Genomic DNA, 24,120 nt, shown 5'->3' on the forward strand with positions numbered 1-24,120 from the left:
GGTGGCCAAGAACCTTCATGGATAGGTATGTAACAAGGTGACTTCAATTGCGGATTAGGTTTGCCAGCGGTAGAGCGGCATGTCCTCTCCTATAGGCTGACCATGCCCCATGTTTTACGTAATACGTGAGCCTGCATGGTTATGCATGCAAGTAGATGTCATGCACCATAACGGGATTATGTGATACGTGTGGTGCCCAACCTGCCAAGGAGCAAACACATTTTGTTATACCGAAAATAAGCCAATCAAAACATTGTATTTGCTTAAAGCATTCATTGATGCTGCTTAAAAGCTTAATGATGGTTTTGGTTTCAGTATTCGTTGCAGGAGACAGACCTACGAGTCATAGTTGTGTGAGGGAAGCTGCAGATTACAAGGTGAACCACATTGGTATCAATCTAGTGTTTTCTCAATTTGATAAAATCTTGACAAAGGGTGGGCATAGAGCAACAAAGGCTTCAGGTTGTATCTTCCGTGCGAAAGACTAATTCATTTTTTTTTTAATATATATAACATCAAATGTTGGATTGTGCAACAATCACTTCGAGATATGTATAGGCCAAGAAAAGAACAATCACTCTTTCGCACCAAAGATGTAATCTAAACCCAGCAACAAATAAGTCATACCGACTACTTCCTAAGGTAAATCAATCCTGGTGAAGGGTGAGGGAACCGAATGAATTGGACCGTTTTGGAGCCAAAAGAATCATAGATTGGATAGCTAAAGCTTGGATTATATGAAAAGAAATTTGAGAGATGCAAAACAAGATTGCCTGATCTTTGACTGTACTCTTGAATGACAAATCTGGAAGCAGAGATCTTTACATGGGATCCGGTTGGCAAAATTCTCCATTGGGTAACTTCATAATCGCTAATAAAGCAAACATGTGAATTAGCTGACTAAGATATTCATCTACAACACCACAAAACGGAGAGTGCTGGTTGAAAGCACCCTTCTATCCCGGCATGAAATTTGGCGGACTTGGATAATAAAAATAAGTTGGTAGGACGGGATCGACAAAAAGTTGGCCCAATTTGAAAATCGGGCCCGGCTTGAAAAATTATAAATCAGCCTAGATTGGGCCAAAATAATCATATATATTTAATATATTTTATATATTACTAATAATAACTAATTATATATTACAATAACAAAATCTTACGCATATATCAATATTGGGTCTGTTGGGCGGGTCTCGTATTGGCTTTATAGAAATGGGCTGGGCTTGGACAAAAATAGAGGCCCAATGTTTGAGTCGGGCCGGGCTTGGGCCTAAACATCAGGCCTAATTTTTTGCTATAGAGCTCGGCGCAAGTCCGGCCCGGCCTGGCATTTGATCAGCTCTAGTCAAAAGAGCCCATTAATTAAAATGTAGAATTTGCTATTTTAAAATGCGACTTATGGAGAAAGAATAGGTATAAAATGGATATAATGTATTGCCCGTTGATGTTTTATTAGTAAGTCATTGAATGATTAAAAATGTACTTTCATTCCTTAATGTACGAAAACATATATTGTGGTTTATAAATTTTGACAACTTCAAGTACTAACTTGGTAGGTTCTGGTCCAGTCACTCAATTTCCATACACTAATCTATTTTAAGCGATTGCAAAACAGCCAACTCTCATCAGCATCTCTGTTTTCTTTAATTAACCATAGGAAATTGATCCATAATTAGATGAGGGTTCTTGAATCGGATCCCAAGTGAATAATTGCATTCTAGTATATTATCGGTTTATTCTATAGAGTTTCTAGTGATTGATAGCAAGGATTTGAGATCAGTTCCATCCTTATATCCCGATTTTGTCATGGATTATTTCTCCCGTCATAGTTCTTAAAAGAACAAACAAAATTTATATCATTATAGTCCCAGCATGTTTGTGAAGCAAAATGATAAAATCATCTCGGCAAACTAATTATGTTATAGTATTTAGACTTGGGGCAGACAAAATTATTATGATATACTACTAGAAATTTGCTGTCCCGAGCATTCCATGACAAGAAATTGACAAACACAATCAAAGACCATCTTGGGATCTCAACTTGGACAAGCCCGTCCTTACGTCACACAAAGATCTCATGCTTAAATTAACATAGCAATGTACATATTATTGAATCAAGTGTCCAGAATTGAAGCCGGCTTCTTAAACGGAGGTTCCAAAGAGCACCTTTTGGTTTCTTGTTAGCTTATCCCTTCATAGGAGCTCACTATATAAAGGATGAGACCTTGCTCTAACGAACATAAGAATAAACGGGGCTTCAACTTGCGAGGGGAGAGGGAGAAGAAAGAAGATGGCCAAGGCAAACAACAAAGTTGCTGTATTCGTTAACGTGGCCATTATGGTCTCTCTCCTTCTCGCCATCAACATGGCCTAGGGGAGGCTGTTTGACTGTAAGTTTTAGGAGTACTCTTATAAGCAAATAATACTAGGGTCAACAAAGTCACCTCAGAGCTTGGTTCCGCTAGTTCTCGTTTGCTTTATAGCTTGTCCCTGAGGCAGGGGATGGGTGGGCTCGAACTCAGCTGGGCTAGTTTGGCTTTGGGCTTTACTTGAATCCGGATATATTCCCAGGTCACATAGGAGATGACAACTCGGAAAAAAAAAAGATTAAAAAAAAGCAGTTTGAAATAAATAACAGGAAAAATTAAGAGTTATTTAGATACTTTAGTAGGTTGTTGTCAATAGTAGGAGTTTAGGAGAATATGGTAGACACCATACAACTGAACTTATCATTTTTTTTCTTTTTTTTTTTTTTAGAATTTTATTTAGGTTGTTAGAGGATGTTAATGAGAATTCATGGTCCAGTGTGTTCCTAACACTCTTCCTGATCTCTTGTGGCAACAGTTGGGTTTGCAAAACCATCAACCTCAAGCTGCGAGAATGCTTATGGGGTGCAGAGTGGCGATACATGCTTCATGGTCCAACAATCATTCAACTTGACTGCAGAAGAGTTTAGTCGCATCAACCCTAATCTGGACTGTGATAAGCTTTTTGTGGGTCAGTGGCTGTGCGTTGAGGGATGAAGGGCTCTACTATTTCTACAAGAAATGGAATATTTGCATGTTAGTTATGAATAAAAGGATAGTGTGGTTTCTCTTTGAGAAGTACTTCCTTCGTTTGTATTTCTTTCAATGAGTAATGAATTCTATGTTGGTCTTGTTGCCATGGTTCCCTAGTAGTTTATTTACGGGGGTTCAAAAAAATTATTGCCGAGCCATGAGCTTCCATTGATCTCTCAGAATTTTCCATTAAGTATTGGAGAGTCTCCCTCTTTATTCGTTTGAACCTGCAGGTCCAATTTCTTAAATGAAAGCCCACACTCAGATCACAACTAGAAATGCTAGACTTGAAGGGTCCAATTTTTTGAATGAAAGCCACATAGACTAGTGGAACAAAGCATAGATATCCTCTTATAAAAGTAAATGTTTGTTTCTGGAGTAGCCCAGAAGCAAATCCCGAGATACAACTGGGTTTGGTATTCTTTTATCACGTTTGTTCTCCACTTGTATGAGAAGTTGGATGATAACCCTGGATGGTTAGTCGAGTCCTTGTACTAATAAAAGAAAGGACAATTTACCTGTCTTACAATTCCTTTGGTGTGTAAGTTCTCTCTTTGTTCGCTTTATCGGTAGGGGAAGTTGGAAACCATTACCAACTTTCAATGATCACGACGGGTGAAGCCTTGGTTGCTGATGAAAGAGATGGAAGCCACTAGTCTTAACAATCCTCCTGTCTATGTTGGAAGTCTCCTTCCTTTTGGTAGTTTGTAATGTTGAGAGAAGTTTTAGTCCCACATTGCTTATGTAAAGTTTTTTAGATAGCTTTATAAGCATTTATATCCTACACATATTAAAGTAACTTTTTGGTGGAAAGTTGTGGAGAAAAAGCCAATAATTATATTAATCAAAAATTAGCACTTGGCACTTCAAGATTGGTTTGCTGGATCATCAACCTCAACATAGTAGGGGCAAAATTCGTTTTAAGGATAGTGTTAATTCACGCTTCAAGACCGGTTTCAAATACTAGAGATTCCTCTGTATATATCTCTTCAACATTCTTACAGAACATTCTTATCCATTTTTTTATCCACAATCCAACTGGATTTGGGGAGGACGGGTCAAGCAAGCAGTTTATATTGAACCTATGCTCTCATGCAACTTTTTTCTCCCTTTTCTCATCGGAAATGCATGATAAACAACTCGCCCATCATAGGTTTTTCATGAACTCACATATAAACAATAATCCATGCCCAGAACTTGCGGTTTGACGTAGGAGGGCCCTCCAAGTATTGGGTGTGACCATGCATGTTTCTTTTAATTAAAAGGCGTCACCTTCACAACCTGCTCTATAGAGACCATATGTGGTGAATCCAAACCTACTTAGCTGCATGATATGACCGTATCCTTACCAGAAGGAGAGCAGAAAAATGGGGGAAAAATAAAAGAAAGCAAATAAAGTTGGAGGTGAAGAAAAGGATATGCAAAGGATTTCATCGGAACACGGGGAATACGATTCCATTTATTACGAGAAAGGCGGCCAAGAACCTTCATGGATAGATGTAACAAGGTGACTTCAATTGTGGATTAGGTTTGCCGGTGGTAGAGAGGCATGTCCTCTCCCATAGGCTGACCATGCCCCATGTTTTACGTAATACATGAGCCTGCATGGTTATGCAAGTAGATGTCATGCACCATAACGGGATTATGATGCGCGTGGTGCCCAACCTGCCAATGAGCAACGACATTGTGTTATAACGCAAATAAGCCAATCGACACATTGTATTTGTTTAAAGCATTCATTGATGCTGCTTAAAAGCTTAATGATGGTTTTGGTTTCAATCATTGCAGGAGACAGACCTACGAGTCATAGATGTGGGAGGGAAGCTGCAGATAATTACAAGATGAACCACACCGGCATCACTCTAGTGTTCCATTCTTGCATGAAATATTTTCTCAATTTGATAAAATCTTGACAAAGTGTAGGCACAGAGCACCAAAGGGTTTGGGTTGTATCTTTCACGCGAAAGACTAATTCATCATTTTCTTTCTTTTTTATGACATCAATTGTTGAATCGTGCAACAACTACTTCGAGACTTATATAGGCCGAGGGAAGAACAATCATTCTTTCGCGTGAAAGATATAATCTAAACCCAGCAACAAATAAGTCATACCGGCTACTTCCTAAGGTAAATCAATCCTGGTGAAGCGTGGGGGAACCGAATGAATTGGACCGCTTTGGAGCAAAAAAAAATCATAGATTGGATGGTTAAAGTTTGGATTATCTGAAAAGAAATTTGAGACATGCAAATCTAGATTGCCCGATCTTTGACTGTCTTCTCGAATGACAAAATCTGGAAGCACAATGATCATTACAGGGGATCTGGTTGGCAAAATTCTCGATTGGGTAACTTCATAATTGCTAATAAAGCAACCATGTGAATTAGCTGGCTAAGATATTCATCTACAACACCACAAACCGGATAGGGTACAACGTTGCGAATATTGGAAGGGAAACTAGTAATTACATCTCCTGGAACGTAGAAGCAAAATATGGTGCATGATTAGAATAGACGATAATTGAAAATTACAAAGCCTGAAGCCTAGAACTCATTTACAAATATCCATATACACTATGCTGCCTGCTCTAATTAGTCTCATAAGAAAACGAAAACTCTAACCAGAAATTTCTCCGCGGGAAACCTAACATTACTTTCAGAAGCGAAAAAGCTAATCATTTGGTAGCTCAAAGAAGAAAAAGGGAAAAGCAAAGCTAATATTTTGAAATTCTTATTATAAAGGTTCAGAAGAATGACACAATTCTGAAGTTTGGAGGTTTCAAATAACTTTTCAATACCTAACTACCAGAGTAGAACCTTAGCTTGTTAAAGATTCAAAGGTAATTTTGAAGATCAGCATAATAATAAAGAATATTTATTAATAATAGATGATAATGGTTATAATAAGTACACATCTTGCCTGACAGGGTCTACTACAAGAACCATGTAACTTACTAACTTACAACACATTCTTGGTACCACGACAAGAATTCTTCCATGTGCAACTACTTTTTTGATTTTTTTTTTTTTTTTTGGTGTATCGGCGTCTCAATACATACGGCCGTGAATACACTCGAAATAGTTACCGTACAAAATACGCTCTAGTGTCGATGGCACATGCTCTAATGCCTCCATGTAACGGCTCCAGAATGATGTGCTGTAAAGGAAGCAATCCAATCTGTCATACTGTTCGTCTCTCGAAATACATGTATGACACTAAAGAATCAGACTCCTCCAAAAGATGGCAAATATCACTGACTAGAGAGTGGAGAAGAGCAGAAGAGAAATAGGAGCAGAAGCGCAGAAAACCCTTCACATCATCATAACAATAATATAATGATCCAAGCTTTCCTGAGGTCTCTTAATCCTTTCAACATTGATTGATACCGTACATAAGATCAAAAAGAAACAAAAAACTATATCATTAAAAAAGAAATTGAAAGCAAACAACTAAAGTCCTGGTTGAAAGAATCAGACCACTAACTACCACCTATAAGTTCAATCCCTCTGATTTCACGTTCATCACTTGGACGCAGCCTTTGGCATGCCATTGCCCATCTCAATGCCGCCGCCGACGTGGATGTCTTCATCAGCAATGAACTTGCCCCAGAACCAGTGAGCCTTCCAGACCAGAATCATCTCTTCAATTGGCACATTCTTAGTCTCAGGAAGGAAGAAGGCAACAAAAGTGGTCATGATTAAAACCCACCCACCAAAGAAGTAGAACAAGCCAAACTTCATGTGGCAGAGCATCGTTAGGAAAGCCTGGGCGATCATGAAGGTGAAGAGCATGTTAACAGAGACGTTGATGCTTTGCCCAGCTGACCGAATCTCTAGCGGGAATATCTCACTGGGTACCAGGATACCTAATGGGCCCCAAGACCATGCAAAACCAGCAACATAGACACAAATGAAGAGCACCACGAAGGCTGCATAGGTCTTGGAAGGATTTGCCTCCCCACTAGTCCCAAATTTGATTGCAATCAGTGTCCCCACAATGATCTGCACAAAAAAACAACCATGTCTTAGTATATGCACTGAAAAGAGATAATGTGTGCGAATTATAACTTGCCTGCGTGTGGAATCAAAACAGAGTTGGTGTTAAGATACTAATTTCTCTCCAAATTCCAGGAAATTTATTTTTGAATGATCCACATTATGTCCATGACAGTGATGAATAAATAATTGGGTTAATCCAAATAGCATGGCCTTAGATAACAATGATGTTCTGGTTGCTCATGCAATAGATTAGACTTATACCAGATCGCAAAACAAATATTAAAATTGAGCTTCGACAATCATATCTTTATATACAAAACTTTTCAGAAACAACAGTCCAGAACTGGTGAGATGGAAGGACTGAAAAAGGGGGAAGTTAACTATCCATCTGACCGTGCCTTAACTTTTAACCACCATGGACTGGTTTTATAAGATCCAAGCCATAGACAAATGAGTCCTTAAGTTCCTGTCCCTGGAGGATAAAAATGCCTTCCAATCCCCAACCCCTTTTTTCCAAATCATTGGACTCTCCATCTTCCCCAGTTGCATTCCACCACGCGTCCCTCCCCTCACTCTGCCACCTCCCTCCACCCATCCGGCCTCTGACTTGCCGCCTCTCCGGCATGCGTCGATGTAGTGGCCTCACATTGTCCTGGCCAACTGCCTTCGTCCCACCGTCTTCGTCCGCGGTGGTGCGTCCTCCCCTCACTTTGCTACCTCCCTCCACCTATCTAGCCTGCTAGTACAGTCTCCGGCGTGCATCTCCGGCGAACCATGTTCGTTTGCGGCAGTGCATTGACGCTCGACAAAAGGAAGGTAAAAGCCTTGATCAACACAGAATTTTTTAATACATTATCATTATGTAATACATAATTAGCTGAATGCTGCAAAGACTTGATCATTATGTAATACATTATCGTTTTTTTAATGTTTGTTCAATTGTTGAGAGACTTGGTGTTGACTTGGAGGTGTTGTTTCGGGTGTTTGCTACATGGTGTTTGAGGCCTGAAGGCTACTTCCTAAGGCTGTATGAGGGCCTGAGGTTGTTAAAGATGGAGGAGAGGCAGCTCAATGATGAGATGTCAAAGGCAAAGGAGAGATGGATGAGGGAGAATGGTATTAGAACAGCATCTGAGGCAGAAAAAAATAGAGAAAATAGGGTATTTGTGGGTTGATTTTTTTTGAAAAAGGGAAAATGGAGGAAGTAAGACACTTCACGTGGTATGATATCATTCATTCATTAAGAGCAGAATAAACTGACAGCAGTGTTATAAGTTTGAAATGTTCAGCTGGTAAGTTGTTGTACATGGGTCGATGGCTTCCCAAATATGACTTTTCTTCTAGTTCTTTTTCAAATTTTTAAATATCTAAGCTTGATGTCATTTTGTTTATTTTGAAAAATGTAATAATCTTCATAGCTGAATCTTAGCTTTGGTGTGTATGCAATTGTATTAAAAAAACTCTCCCCCACCACCTTGTGCTCTTCAATTGCAGAAATGAATGTTATGCTATTATCTGATGCTAGATGATGTTAACATATTAACTTCCCTAAATTGGAGTGTTTTTCCATTATATTGTCATCTATGCCAAATCTACAAGTTACTGAAAATCCTAGAATTGTCACCAGCAAAGTCAGATGAGGCATTGATGATGGGTAAATGCTTTTGAAGCACTAAGAGTTAGACTGCAACGAGAATGGACTAGAGAAGTTCATGACCGTGCACAGCAAAAGGCTGATAGTATAGACTGCAGGGTATATGTGCTCATGTTTGCAGAGATATTGACAAGAGGAAGCTCGAGACCATTACATGATAAATTTAAGGATCTCTCATTGTATAGGAGCTGGGTTGCAGCACATATTTTGTTTAATGGCCACTGTTTTACCTATGACAGGTTATGGGCATGGTACGAGCAGAGGTTACCCAGCATGAGAAATTAGAGCATGTTGTATAACATAGCAAGTAACTTTATGTCTCAACTGTGTAATATAACATTGTAATAGATTGAGTACGTTATGTAATATAACATTATAACTTTACATCTCATTTATCTTATAAAATACTTGTTACATTGATATAGTTTGAGTATTATTGTTCCAAATGGTATGTTGACGAAGGATTCACTTATGTTGCCAATGTTTAGTTGACAAATGTATATTGACTGTACCGGGATACTTTGCCTTGATAAAGGCATGTGTTAGTATCTTAACTGTGTACAACCAAAATGTAAATATGTAGAAAGAGAAATTAATGTGCAGGTTACTTTTAACTATGTTGACAATAGATATATTAACTGTGTGCACGTAACTACTAATTTTGTGCTGGGGGATATTAGAAAAGAGAATATTGAAACAAAGTGGGAAAATATTTTAATATATTTTCAATGATATAGGAAAGGAGAATGAAGACATAAAGTTGGTATTAAGATTCTGCAGATTTTTTTTAACAATAGATGAAAAGAGAATGATGAAATAAAGTAGGAAGAACTGTTCTTTAGGGATATTTTTTAGGAATTGATGAAATAAGCAGAGGGATCTTTCTGAGGACTTCTTTCAGAGAAAGAGATAACCAAACGCAGAAGAAGGGATTTGGGCATGCATGGGCATGCGTTATTTCCTTAATGGAATGCTTGGATGTTATGCTCCTGTGCAGAATCGCAAGCTGGGGGTATCGTTCCTTAATGGAATGCCTGGATGGTGCGCGCCTATGGGGAACCGGAGGCTGGGGTATGGTTGGCATTTTAACAATTACATCACGTTCTCGGTCTAACCGTGAATTACAACATAACATGCCCTATGGACTGGAAATAGAAATCCCAGTCAACAGGGATTTTTTGTTACGCCGCAATCCATGGCGGGACCAGAAAATAAATAGTCCCAAATGAACTACCTTTCTAGAAAATTTAAACCAAAAAGAAAGACAGGCTGATCATCGAATTCTGATAATATCACTATTAGTAGTGCAGCAAACTCAATAAAAGATTTTAAAATCAAATGCTTATGCAATCCATGACTATGTTTCAGGATCGAATTGTTAATATACCTGACAAGCAAGCATCTGGGATCCACCCTGTAGGAAAAGCTTCCGCCGGCCAAGCTTGTCGACGGTGAAGATGGAGACTACAGTAGCAAGCACATTAACCAACCCCGTGATGACAGCTGACATAAGTGACGCATTGCCTCCAAATCCGATGGTCTTGAAGAGCACAGGAGCATAGAACATGATGACGTTAATGCCAGTTAGCTGCTGGAAGAAAGGAATAAGGATGACCATAATAAGCTGGGGGCGGTACTTCCTCTCAAGAATGTTTCTCCAAGGGTGCTTCACGAGCTTGGCCTCCTCACTGGCAGCAACAAGATCGCTATACTCCTCATGGATGTCTTTAGTTCCACGGATGCGACAGAGCATGCGCATGGCCTCATCAGCATGGCCACGCTCGATGAGGGAGTTCGGGGTGTCAGGAAGGAGTAACGAGCCGAGGGTGATAATTCCAGCAGGGACAGCAGCAAGGCCAAGGCTTATGCGCCAACCCCATCCACCTTTGATCTTGGATGTTCCATAGTTTATGAGATTGGCAGAAAGGATGCCAATGGTGATCATCAATTGGAAGCTAATGTTGAGCATTCCACGCATTCGAGCAGGGGCCATCTCAGAAAGATACACCGGAACGGACTGTAATCACCATCAAAACAAGAAGACACTACAGTCTAAGATACATAAGAAAAAGAGAACTAAGATTTTGTAACTAGACAGACTCCCGAGTTTAATTCTTGCCTCCATGTATGCCCATAAGAAATTAAAGAAGCATCCTCCATGGCAGGAATTGTTTGGATATAAGGATGTGGACGTACTTTTTCACGATAATCGCGACGAGTTCTCTTGTTGAAATATTAGTCCAAAAAATGATCAAAAAGACACAAAAAAAAAAACGTTGGAATTTGGAAGTGTCTATTTCTGAACAGCAATCACTCAGTGCAAAAAATAAATAAAAAAAACTCAAACAATAAAAAAATCCACACAGGTCCAATATGCTCCTAGAGAATTTGCTGTCCGAAGGAAGACAGCAGATCACTGGTTTAACGAGACAAAAAGGTTATGACTAGAGGATGATATTATTGACCTCCAATAATAATGGAGTAGTAATATCAAAACGCTTTGTTTTTTATGACAAATATTCCGTACTTTCTTATTTTAAGAAGTTGCGTGGGCCAACCTTGTGACGGAACCAAGACAACTATTCGGACCCACTCTCCCGGTCTACCGCTTGAGTTGCTTCTATTTTAAAATTATTATTATCAACCTAATATCCCAAAATAAAATCACAAAAACCTCCCCGCTTCAACCCCGGGACCGGAGAGCATTCCGAATATTATTTTTGAAAAATAATATTCAAAAAATAGCTAAAATGAAAGATTTAGATGCGAAACAAGGAATTAAGAGTGGGATATATGACACCCGGAAAAAACCTTTTTCTCCGGGGATCCAAAAACAAACCGGAACTTTTTTTCTCCTTCGTCGGAAATGGGAAAAAAGACAGAACTCAGAATAGGGAAAAAATTCAAAGAAGCACTTTTGCTTCCGATCTTAGAAATTCTCCAAATTTTTGTTTTCTGGAATAGTACCTGACCGGCGAAGCCGACGCCGATGCCGAGGAGGATGCGGCCGAGGATGAGCATGAGGACGTCCTGGGCGAAGCCGTTGAGGGTGGCGCCGACGAGGAAAGTGATCCCACCGCCGAACATCGACCACTTCCGGCCGAACATCCTCGTCACCGCCGACGCGAAGAAGGACGCGATCAGCGCCGCCAGGTACAGCGACGATGTGAACATCTGCAGCACCTGGCTGTCGAACTTGCAGTACTGGTTCGTGCTCTGGTTCTCCTTCTCCTTCCGATACACGGACGGGAAGAACTTCGAAAGAAACGAATCCATCGAAGTCACCCCACCTAACAAAGAGAATCCAACCAGAAAAGAAAGCCCAAATCTCATCAGATCCAGCCATGGAAACCCTATAAGATACCCAGAAAAGGAGAGCTTCTTTGTTACCGGAGATTCCGATATCATAGCCGACGATGAGCCCGCCGGTCGCCGCGACGAAGCTGGCGAACAGCACGAAGAAGGTCAGCTTCGCGGGATAATCCTTCGGCGCCCCGGGGCTCACGATCGCTCCTCCTGCCATTGCCGAAGACCTCCAACCCCCTTGGACTACACGAAACCCTGACGCTAGCCACAAGGAAGATCGAAAGAGAGAGAAAGGAGAAAGTGAAGAAATAGTAGGAGAGTTTGGGAAGGGGATGGGGGCGGGGATTTATAGAGGAGTGAGTGAAAAAGTGGAGTGAAAGAGTGGAGTGAAAAAATGGGTGAGCTACCACCACGTGGTAGCACGGTGGGAATGAAGCTTTGACCCCGCCCGGGGTGGCCCAGATTCCTGCATAGATCGAATGGCTTTTCGCCTTATTTATTTGGTGGAGCCGTTATTTGGTCTATCATTATTTAAATAATTTTGATATGACATATTTATACGGACTGATGGAGCTTTGTCACGGATAAAAATAATATGAGTAAAAAATAGGAGGGAGCCTAATGGGGATTGCTACATGGGTGAGTTTCTCCTCACCTCTCTCTTCCGTTTCTTTTAGCGAAAAAAAAGAAAAAAGTTAAGGCGGCGGGCCTATCCGGTTGGGGGGACGAGGCGATTCGGATCGCCAACTCGCCGATTTTGGACAGTGTGAGCTGGGCTCGCTGGGTGATCGGATGTGGACCGTCGGTCTGGACCGTGATTCCCTTGATCCGCAGTCCCCGCAATGGACAATACTGTTGAAAATATATGACAGTTAATTAATTGGATACGCCCAAAACCTGATTTGCCGACTTCCTAAGTTAATTGATCGGTGGCTTACAAGAACTCGGAATTTCCTAAACCGGCATCTTTGTGATTACAACTACTTCTATAAATATATCCAAAAATAGTTTCCTCTATTCTTTCTATAATGAGGCCAAAAATTACTAGTGCAACTAACTCTATCCGAATGCCATAGTGTCAACCATATCCACATTTATTAACATTGCATGTGCTTACTTCTCTCTCAAAACCCTAAATTATATATTATACATGTATTGCATGTCACCACCATCCATTTGATATTCCTCCTCCAGTATTCATGTTTTGCGCATTACACGTGTTGATCTTCACTTTCTACATGGACGCTCCTAGATGATTTGTGCTATGTATTAGAACGTGTTGCGTATGTTTTCTTATTCAAAAATCAGAAGCTTTAGCTAATGTGTGGATTATTAATTCTATTTGATTGTTAGTTTTCATAGATTTTGCATGTTTGGTAGTCATTAAAATCTAATTTTGTTAACAATGACTAGATTGAACCAAATTTGAACAATTGATTAATAATCTATTACTAAAATAATTAGATTGAACAAATTTATATTACAAACTATATGTTTATTAATGAGTATGAAGATAGAGAAGAACACTCCAACTACATTTGATGTCCATGCAACATTAGCAAGAGACGATAGAGAATGAGAAAAACCATGCAATATAGTGGATCTTGTAATTTCCCAAATCTCTCATAGACTATCTTCTTATAAAATAGCAGTTCAATCATTATAATATTTATATTTTTTCCACAAGAGAAGGGTTAACCCCCTTAGAAAAGCAACCATAGAGCATTAGCTCAAGGAAGATAACAAAATTGTAGGGAAAGAGATCAATCCGGATGCTTGATTGCACCATAAACCCTTCCATATTAACCAGAAAATCGACCATTATGTTACACTCTTGAAATGTACTAGTATATAACCTATGTGATGCGCGGGGTGCCTTTTTTTTTAGTTCTTTCTCCAACTATTCTGAAAATGTAATACAACAATTTAACAAATTACAATAGACACAAGGTTTCAATAACCAAATTCATTTTGTGCATTACGCAATGAACTTTAACAATAGCTAATTACAAACTCTTATCATTAATACCGACTTTATTAATACCCCCCCCCCCCCAACCCAAAGAAAAAAAAGACAAAACAAAACAAAAAAAAGGGAAAATCCCTAACCAATATCTGGATTTAATGTGATCTTTGCTCAACCCATTTAATACATAATTACTCTTGGGCAAAATTTGCCATTTATGCAATCATGCCAGCATTGGTACCCAAATTTTCATTGAAAAGATTATAGAGAACCTCAGTGCAAAGCTTTTTAGTTCTCTCTCTTCTGTTTGTGAGTAAAGGAGGAAGAATTAGTGGTGACATGCAAAGCAGGGGTTTCTAACATTTTTGATTGGGCTGGCCTAATACTGGCCCAAGCAGCGTAAACACCGATTGGGCCGCTCTATTTACATCCTGGGAAGCAATCGAAGGCATTAAAAAGAATGTCCAAGATTATCCAGCCTCCAAAGTCAATGGGCGTTTAGATTTCATCTTAATTGCTATAGAGTCTAGACTGGTGATTTACGGCCCGGCTTAATGGACCTGGAACACGGATCAGGTTGCATCTTTCGCACCAAAGAATGATTCCTCTTCTTGCGCAACGTCGACCATAGTATCGCACAACAGCCACTTCGATATCTACGCAAGCAGAAAGGAAAAAATTGAAGAACTTTAAAATCTGTGCAGGACACGATCCAATAGTTGGATGCCATGAAAGAAGATCAATTAATCATTCTTCCATGGATACAACCTGAACCCCCTAAGACAGGCCTGGGGCATATCCCGAGGTACAACTGGCTTTGGTATTCTTTGGTTAGGTATGAACTCCACTTACATGAGACTTTGGATTATAATCTTGGATGGCTAGTCGTATTAATCAAAGAAAGAACATTTGAGTCCGAGTACAACTCCTCTGATGTAAGTTCTCTCTTTGTTCACTTTATTCGTAGGTGCAGTTGGAAGACCGGTACCAACTTTTAATGATCACCATGGATGAATACAGAAAGCCTTGGTTGCTGGTCAAAGAGATGATGTGGAAAACGGGTGCCAAGCGTGGCCAGTTTGAAAGAACCAATTATACGAGGTTCGATGTATCTTTATTCATCTCGAAGATACGATAGGGACGACATCGTAGGTGCTGCCGATGTATCACGAGGTGATGTCAAACTTTTTCGAGTCCAACTTTTGCGAGATTACACTGCATTTCCACATCACTACATTCTTATCCATTTTGTTTATCCACACCATACACAGTCCACCTGGATTTGTGGAGAGGACGGATCAAGCAAGCACTTTTTATTGAACCTATGCTCCCATGCAAATTTTTCTCCCTTTTTCCCGTTGGAAATGCGTCATAAACAACTCACCCATCATAGGTTTTCCATGAACTCACATATGAATATTAATACATGACCAGAACTTTCGGTCTGACATGTGAAGATTAGGGAACTCCAAATCTTGGGTGTGACCATGCATGTTTCTTTTAATTAAAACGACGTCACCTTCACAAGCTGCTCTATAGAGATCATAACCTCCTTACCTGCATGATATAATCATATCTTGACAGAGTAGAGAAAGGGGAGAAATAAATTAAAGTAGCTAAAGTTGGGGTGAAGAAAAAAGTAATGCAAAGATTTCCATCGGAACGGGGGGAATACGATTCCGTTTATTATGAGAAAGGTGGCAAAGAACCTTCATGGATAGGTTCGTAATAAGGTGACTTGAATTGTGGATTAGGTTTGCCGGACGTGGAGCTGCATGTCCTCACCCCTAGGCTGACCATGTCCCATGTTTTACGTAATACTTGAGCCTTCATGGTTATGCGAGTACATGTCATGCCAACGAGCAACAACATTCTATTACGAAAAAAACAAGGACATCTGTTTTACTGCAAATAGACTGTAAGAGCCACATTTTGAGCCGGGCCGGCCCGCTAACCACAGCACCGGCCCGACCCATGTGAAGGGGAGGGAGACTCCCGAACGGGGTCTTCTCCCTCCCCTGCTTCAATCCCTTCCCGAATCCACCACAAGAGGGGAAAAAAAAAAAAGGAAAAAAAAGGAGAATCAAATCTTACCTAAATTGAACCAATCCTCTTCTATAAAAGACTCCTTTTCCCTCTTCCTAGGGCATCAATCGAGAGCTCTTTCAAAACCAAAAAAAAAAAAAGAGAAAGAGAGAGAGAGAGATCCGTGAGAAGCTTGGATTGTTCGCCGTCGGGCCGGCCGGAGGAGTTCGCCGGAGGTAAGGTAAGGTCCCCCTCCTCCTTCTCCTCGTCTTTAGGCCACTGTTTTTCTTGGGAATCCGGCCGGCAAGCCGCCGGATCGATGTGAACCGAACTCTCCTGTTTCGGTTGCTTTTCCTCTTCCGTTCCGGCCGACCGTCGCCGGTCGTGGCGCACCGCCGGCACCGCCATGGACCGACGACCATGGGGCGTCGCCGGCTATGACCGCCTGCTGCCAAGCACTCTCCCCCTTCCCATTAGGAAGAAGGAAGGAAGAGAGGGAGAGAGAGAGAGAACCAACGATGTCTCTTCCCTGTTATTTTATCCCCCTCTCTCTTTCTCTCTCCTAGTTTCTTCCTCGATGTTTCAATCTCTTGGGACTCTCTCTATAGACTTTCTCCCTCTATGGGTTCTCTCTCTAGATTTTCTCTCTCCAGTTTCTCTCTCTAGATTGGAGTTTTCTCTCTCTAGTTTGATCCGAGGAGATCATTGTTTGTAAGGATTGCTGGATAGTCGTGGGTCAATGGAGGATTTTGGGTTGTCAGATACTCCGGATAATTTTTAATATTGATTTGGTTCTGTAGGGTAATAAACTGTTGGATAAAGAGACATTGAGCAAGGTTCTACGCACCCTAGTTCGTAGATCACGGTGGTCTGTCTGGGTTGTCAGCAAAGAATAAGAATCCTTGTACGCCAATCCTGCATGATATAAATATTTTTGCACCATATATGTTGATATGCTATGATCCCGACAAAGCAAAAATAGGTTTATATTAAATTATATTTTGATCGTTTTGGCTTGTGATTGGTATTATGATGGATGCATGTATGTGTATAACCTATATCTGCATAATTGGATTTATGGATGTGGTGGTGTGGACTAACCATGTTATATTGATTGCCCTGTCACGGGCTGGAAACGTGACCATGGTTAGTCTAGGTCGGAAATAAAGTGGAAAAGAGAATGGATGTGTGTTTGTGAATTGATTAAATGAGCAGGGACTTTGGGCTTATCTCGTTATTATTGATTGCCCCATCACAGGCTGGAAATGTGATATTATCGATTGCCCCGTCACAGGTTGGAAATGTGATACTATCAATTGCCCCATCACAGGCTGAAAATGTGATATTATCGATTGCCCCATCACAGTCTAGAAATGTGATACTATCAATTGCCCCGTCACGGGCCGGAAACGTGACCGGAATGTAGCCCAAAGTCGGAAAAATAATTGATCCGGATCAAGTTAATATAGAATGGAAAGAAAAAGCATTAAAAATATTAATGAAGATTTATGAGCTATCGTATGCTATATCATTCTTGCGTGGTTGGACTTTCATTGATATTTGACGTACATACTTATATTGATTATTTGAGTCTTTTGATAGCCGGTTTATGATTTCAGGAAATGTGCATCGATTTATCGTGGCTTTCAAATTTATACTATTATTGTGTTGGTATGGATGTGTAGGGATTCTTACTGGGCTGTAAAGCTTACCCCCCTTTTTCTTTTTCTTTCAGAGTTGCAGGATGCATAGACATGGATGGGATGAGCGCAAAGTGCGAGTATGAGAGTCATTAGTTACTTAGTCTATCTTGATATCAATGAATATTGAAAGTTTTTTTTTGTAAATGAACCAATTTGATTATCTGGTCATGTTGGATTTATCTATTTGATTTAAGTGATTAACTGTGGAATTATCAGATTTTTATTCATCTTAGGCCTTGCATGATCTTTAGGGCACTGCTCTAGGGCTCATACGGCTGGTCGCGTACTGGATCCGGGTGCTGGGTTCGGGGCGTGACATAGACCAATCAACATATTGTATTTGTTTTAAGCATTCATCGATGTTGCTTACAAGCTTAATGATGGTTTTAGTTTCAATAGTTGCAGGAGACAGACCTACAAGTCATCAATATGTGTGAGGGAAGCTGCAGATTATAAGGTGAACCACACTGGTATCAATCTAGTGTTCCATCCTGAATGTTTTATGTTCTCAATTTGATAAAATCTTGATGAAGGGTGGACATAGAGCAACAAATAAATCATACCGACCATTTCCTAACCTAAATCAATCCCGGTGAAGTGCGACGAAACCGACTGGATTGGACTATTTAGGAGCTGAAAAAAATAGAGAGTGCTTTTTTAAGTAATGGTCTGCTTTTTAAGTAATGCTATTGAGGCATTTTAGTCTTGTTGGAAAGGTGTACCGTATACATACACAAACTAAATTAAATGCTTTAACTTTTTATATGGTATAGGTAAAGTAAATCTAAGAAATATTCATTTAAATACAAACTTACTGTTTAGATCTCAAAAGGCCATAATTTTATTATTCAATGCTTGTAAGCTATTGTTTGTTGTGGCCATTATAACAAGATACTAAAACATTCAGCAAACTGGTTTCTGAAATTTTAGCAAGTGATGATAAATAGCGATGGTCAAATAACTGTTTGTGGATAATGACCATTGAACATGGGCAATGTACTATAGCTATAACAGAGTTAGTAAAATCATGGTCCAAACACATTTGCAATCTCAAAGAACTGGTGGTTAGATGTGATTGGTGGGGAATGTATATATGAGAGATACGTATGTCGGAATTGAACGATGAGGACAGCACATATGATAGCGCATTCTCTGTATTTTGCACCGTTGGGGGGTTTGTGCTAACAAACTCCCAATTTGATGATATCTAGGTCTACTAGTGCTAAAGAAGCAAACATCCCATTTGAAAGGTTAGGATATTTACCTATAAAATCATAGATTGGATACATAAAGTTTGGATTATATGACAAGAAGTTTGAGAGATGCAAAACTAGATTGCCTGATCTTTGACTGTCTTCTCGAATGACAAATCTGGAAGCAGAGATCTTTACATGGGAACTGGTTGGCAAAATTCTCAGTTGGGTAACTTCCTAATTGCTAATAAAGCAAACATGTGATTAGCTGACTAAGATATTCATCTACAACTACCATCAAAAAAAAAAAAAAAAAATCATTTGCAACACCACAAATCAGATAGTGTACCGAGTTGCGCATATTGGAAGGGAAACTAGTAATTACATCTCCTGAAACTTAGAAGAACAATATGGTGTACGATTGAATTTGGATAGACGATAATTGAAAATTACAAAGCTGGAAGTGTAGGACTCATTTACAATATCCGTATACATCATGCTGCCTACTCTAATTAGTCTCATAAGAAAATGAAAACTCTCACCAGAAATGAAGGGAAACCTATCATTGCTTGCAAAGGTGAAAAGCTAATAATTTGATAGCTCAAAAAAAAGGGAAAATCAAAGCTAATCTTTTGAGATCCTGATTATAAGATTTCAGAAGAATGAAACAACTGGGAAGTTTGGAGCTTCGGATAACTTTTCAATACCTACCTACCAGAACAGAACCTTAGCTTGTTAATGATTCAAAGGCAATTTTGAAGATCAGCATAATAATAAACAATCTCTACTAAGAATAGATGATAATGGTTATAAGAAGTCCACATCTTACCTAACAGGGTCCATTACAAGGACCATCTAACTACAAACACATTCTTTGGTACCATGACAATAATTTTTCCATGTGCAACAACTTCTTTGATGCTTCAGAGAAAAGAAAAAGGAGCAAAAGAGAAGAAAATTCCCTTCGTATCATCATAACAATCATATAATGATCCAAGCTTTTCTGTCGTCTCCTAATTCTTTCAACATTCATTGATACCGCATATAAGATCAAAAAGAAACAAAAAACTAGATCAAAATAAAAAAAAAAAGAAGAAAGCAAACAGCTAAAGTCTTGGTTGAAACCACTAACTACCACCTATAAGTTCAATCCGTGTGATTTCACCTTCATCACTTGGACCCAGCCTTCGACCTGCCATTGCCCATCTCAATGCCGCCACCGACATGGATGTCTTCATCAGCAATGAACTTGCCCCAGAACCAGTGAGCCTTCCAGACCAGAATCATCTCTTCAATCGGCACATTCTTAGTCTCCGGAAGGAAGAAGGCAACAAAAGTGGTCATGATTAAAACCCACCCACCAAAGAAGTAGAACAAGCCAAACTTCAAGTGGCAGAGCATCGTTAGGAAAGCCTGGGCGATAATGAAGGTGAAAAGCATGTTAACAGAGACGTTGATACTTTGCCCAGCTGACCGAATCTCTAGTGGAAATATCTCACTGGGTACCAGCCACCCTAAGGGGCCCCAAGACCAAGCGAAACCAGCAACATAGACGCAAATGAAGAGCACCACGAAGGCTGCATAGCTCTTGGAAAGAGTCGCCTCCCCATTAGTCCCAAATTTGATTGCAATCAGTGTCCCCACAATGATCTACACAAAAAAATAAAAAAATGTCTTAGCATATGCACTGAAAAGAGATAATATGTGCAAATTATAACTTGCTTGCTTGTGGAATCAAAACAGAGCTAGTGTTAAGATACTAATCTCTCTCCAAACTCCAGCAGATTTACTTTTGAACGATCCACATTGTGTCAATGAAAGTGATGAATAAATGACTGGGTTAATCCAAATAGCATGGCCTTGATAATGATTATGTTCTGGTAGCTCACACAATAGTTATACTCACACTAGGTCGCAAAACAAAGATTAAAACTGACCATCGACGATCATATTAGCCATCTTAATTGATAGAAAACTTTTCAGAAACAGTCATGAAATGACAAAAAAAAGGCATTTTTATAGAAAATTTAACCCCAAAAGACAGGCTACTCTACGAATTCTGATAAATGTCATTACTCGTAGTGCAGCAACCTCAAATAAAAGATTTTAAAATCAGCGTTTACGCAATCCATGTCTATGTTTCAGGAACAGGTCGCTAATATACCTGACAAACAAGCATCTGGCCTCCACCCTGCAGGAAAAGCTTCCGCCGGCCAAGCTTGTCCACGGTGAAGATGGAGACAACCGTAGCAAACACATTAACCAGTCCTGTGATAACGGCTGACATAAGTGCCGCATTGCCTCCAAATCCGATGGTCTTGAAGAGCACGGGAGCATAGAACATGATGACATTAATGCCAGTTAGCTGCTGGAAGAAGGGAATGAGGATGGCCATAGTAAGCTGGGGGCGGTACTTCCTGTCAAGAATGTTTCTCCAGGGGTGCTTCACGAGCTTCGCCTCCTCACTGGCAGCAACGAGATCGTTGTACTCCTCATGGATGTCATCAGTTCCACGGATGCGGCGGAGCATGTGCACGGCCTCATCAGCATGGCCGCGCTCGATGAGGGAGTTCGGGGTGTCAGGAAGGAATAACGAGCCGAGGGTGATTATCCCAGCAGGGACGGCGGCAAGGCCGAGGCTTACGCGCCAGCCCCATCCGCCTTTGATCTTGGATGTTCCATAGTTTATGAGATTGGCGGCAAGGATGCCGATGGTGATCATCAATTGGAAGCCAATGTTGAGCATTCCGCGCAAACGGGCCGGGGCCATCTCAGAAAGGTACACCGGAACGGACTGTAATCACCATCGAAACAAGAAGACACGATAGTCTAAGATACATAGCAACAAGAGAACTGAAACTTTGTAAACAGACAAAGAAGCCCGAGTTTGATTCTTATCCCCGTGTATGCGTATAAGAAATTAAAGAAGCATCCTCTAAGACAGGAATCGTTTGAATATAAGGATGTGCACGTAATTTTTGAAGATAATCACAAAGAGCTGTCACTTGTTGAAATATTAGTCCAAGAAAACGATCAAAATGGCCAAAAAAAAAGAAGAAGAGTTGGAATTTGGAAGTGTAATAACAGTAATAAAATAAACCTGTGCATTGGAGGGTATTTTAGTCATTAGATATATCAAAAACAAAATATATTATTTTCAATAAAAAAAAAAGATGCTATGTCGCATTCAAGCCTTGGCAATTTTTGGTAAGAAAGAGCCTTTGGTATTATTGAAAGGCGGTTCTCTCTTTATACATATCGGGCAGAGGGATCCGGGAAAGAAAAACATTTATAAGCTGCGGAACTTTGAACCAGAGAAGTCGCAGGGGCAATAATAAACCCCTCCTTTTAGGTGAATGCATTGTCTACAGAAAGACCAATAATGCTCCAAACTGGGTGGCATTCTATATGCCCAGTAATCCAGAGGCATTATCTGAGGGAGATACGACTCCATCCCGTCTTCTTACAAAAAAAATTTCTGCTTTTTTTTGACTTAGTTGTGTCCGAACCGCCGATGTATATAAAAAAAAAAAATAAAGCCCCTCCTCCAATCTTATATTATAATAAATAATTTCAGTAAAAACTTAAGGATATAAAGACAAAGCAATAGATTGTGACTTTATTCAAAAAAAAAAAAAAAATCATGTGGCTCTTAAATATTCGCGTAAAAAGAGTCCGAGCTCTGGAGTCCAAGCCCAGATTGGCGGACTCGGAAAGCTTAATAGACGGAAGTCCTTTTCGATAGTTTGGGATTTGGTGTCTATTTCCGAACAGCAATCACCCAGTGAAAAACCGTCTGCCAATCAATCAAACACTGAAGAAATTCAGACAGGTCCCACATTGCTAGAAGAGTTTTGCTGTTCGAAGGCAGACAGCAGATCACCGGCTTAAGAAGACAAAAAGGGAAAGCGACATGGCTTTCCGGAGGATGATATTTCTGCTACGGTTAGGACAACGTGAAGACAGCATTGGCCTCCGATAATAATGGTGTAGTAATATCAAAACGCCTTTATATGTTTCATATTTTAATATACCGCAGAAAGTAACCAGTTGGTGGACTAAGAAGTCGCGTGGGCCAACCATGTGACGAAACGAAGACAACTATTCCGACCTACTCTCTCGTTTGAATGGCTACTACTTTTACGCCAAAATAAAATCGCAAAAAGCTCCGCGCTTCAACCCCGGACCCGGAGAGCATCCGGACTATTACTCTAAAGTCGGCAAATGTCAAAATTTTATTAAAAAATAACTAAAACGAAAGATTTTGATGCAATAAAAGGAGTAAGTAGTGGGAAATATGACACACAGAAGAAACCCTTTTTCTCCGGGGATGTGAAAACAAACCGGAACTATTTTTTTATTTTGTCGGATATAGGAAAAATACCGAACTCAAAAAAGGAAAAAGATTCAAGGAAGCACTTTGGCTTCCGATCTTAGAAGTTCTAAAAAAAATTGTTTGGTGGAATAATACCTGATTGGCGAAGCCGACGCCGATGCCGAGGAGGATGCGGCCGAGGATGAGCATGAGGATGTTCTTGGCGAAGCCGTTGAGGGCGGCGCCGACGAGGAAGGTGATCCCGCCGCCGAACATCGACCACTTCCGGCCGAACATCCTCGTCACCACCGATGCGAAGAAGGACGCGATCAGCGCCGCCAGGTACAGCGACGACGTGAACATCTGCAGCACCTGGCTGTCGAACTTGCAGTACTGGTTCGTGCTCTGGTTCTCGTGCTCCTTCCGGTACACCGACGGGAAGAACTTCAAAAGAAACGAATTCATCGAAGTCACCCCACCTAACAAAGAAAATCCAACCCAAAAAAAAACCCAAATCTGGTCAGATCCGGCAGAGGAAACCCTAAAACGATCCGCGAAAAAAGAGAGCTTTTGTTGTACCGGAGATTCCGATATCATAGCCGAAGATGAGCCCGCCGGTGGCCGCGACGATGCTGGTGAACAACACGAAGAAAGTCAGCTTCCCGGGATAGTCCTTCGACGCCCCGGTGCTCACGATCGCTCCTCCCGCCATTGTCAAGGAGCTCCAACCTCTTTGGACTACACGAAACCCTGACCCTAACCACAAACAAGATCGCCGAGAGAGAGAAATAAGAGAGTTTGGGAAGAGGGAAGGGGTGGGGATTTATAGTGGAGTCAAAACGTGGGGTGAGAGAGAGAGAGAGAGAGAGAGAGAGAGAGAGATGAGGGAGTTTGGGAAGA

General features: G+C 40.5%; 2 protein-coding genes and 1 long non-coding RNA gene across 3 annotated transcripts; 1 reads left to right on the top strand and 2 right to left on the bottom strand.

The window, feature by feature from the left end:
* Positions 1-6,378: 6,378 nt before the first annotated feature.
* Positions 6,379-12,352, bottom strand: LOC103714765 (sugar transport protein MST6-like). Its single transcript, XM_088704468.2, has 4 exons — positions 12,103-12,352; positions 11,680-12,002; positions 10,100-10,729; positions 6,379-7,061 (listed from the first exon to the last, which is right to left on the bottom strand). The coding sequence occupies exons 1-4, from the start codon at positions 12,233-12,235 to the stop codon at positions 6,582-6,584; spliced, it is 1,566 nt and encodes a 521-aa protein (XP_088560594.2). The 5' UTR covers positions 12,236-12,352; the 3' UTR covers positions 6,379-6,581.
* A 3,333-nt stretch (positions 12,353-15,685) lies between these two features.
* LOC149752894 (uncharacterized) lies at positions 15,686-17,895 on the top strand. The gene is made up of 2 exons (XR_016396476.1): positions 15,686-16,250; positions 17,745-17,895. It is a non-coding gene; the product is annotated as an uncharacterized LOC149752894 (long non-coding RNA).
* A 1,780-nt stretch (positions 17,896-19,675) lies between these two features.
* LOC103714766 (sugar transport protein MST6-like) lies at positions 19,676-24,120 on the bottom strand. The gene is made up of 4 exons (XM_039131775.3): positions 23,800-24,120; positions 23,377-23,699; positions 21,070-21,699; positions 19,676-20,555 (listed from the first exon to the last, which is right to left on the bottom strand). Exons 1-4 carry the CDS (start codon positions 23,930-23,932, stop codon positions 20,076-20,078), a joined length of 1,566 nt encoding a protein of 521 aa, XP_038987703.3. The 5' UTR covers positions 23,933-24,120; the 3' UTR covers positions 19,676-20,075.

This window comes from Phoenix dactylifera, chromosome 9 (genome assembly GCF_051530095.1).
Source record: "Phoenix dactylifera cultivar Ajwa chromosome 9, Ajwa_hap1_PhDact_Kaust_v1.1, whole genome shotgun sequence".
In the NCBI taxonomy this organism is placed as follows: Eukaryota; Viridiplantae; Streptophyta; class Magnoliopsida; order Arecales; family Arecaceae; genus Phoenix; species Phoenix dactylifera.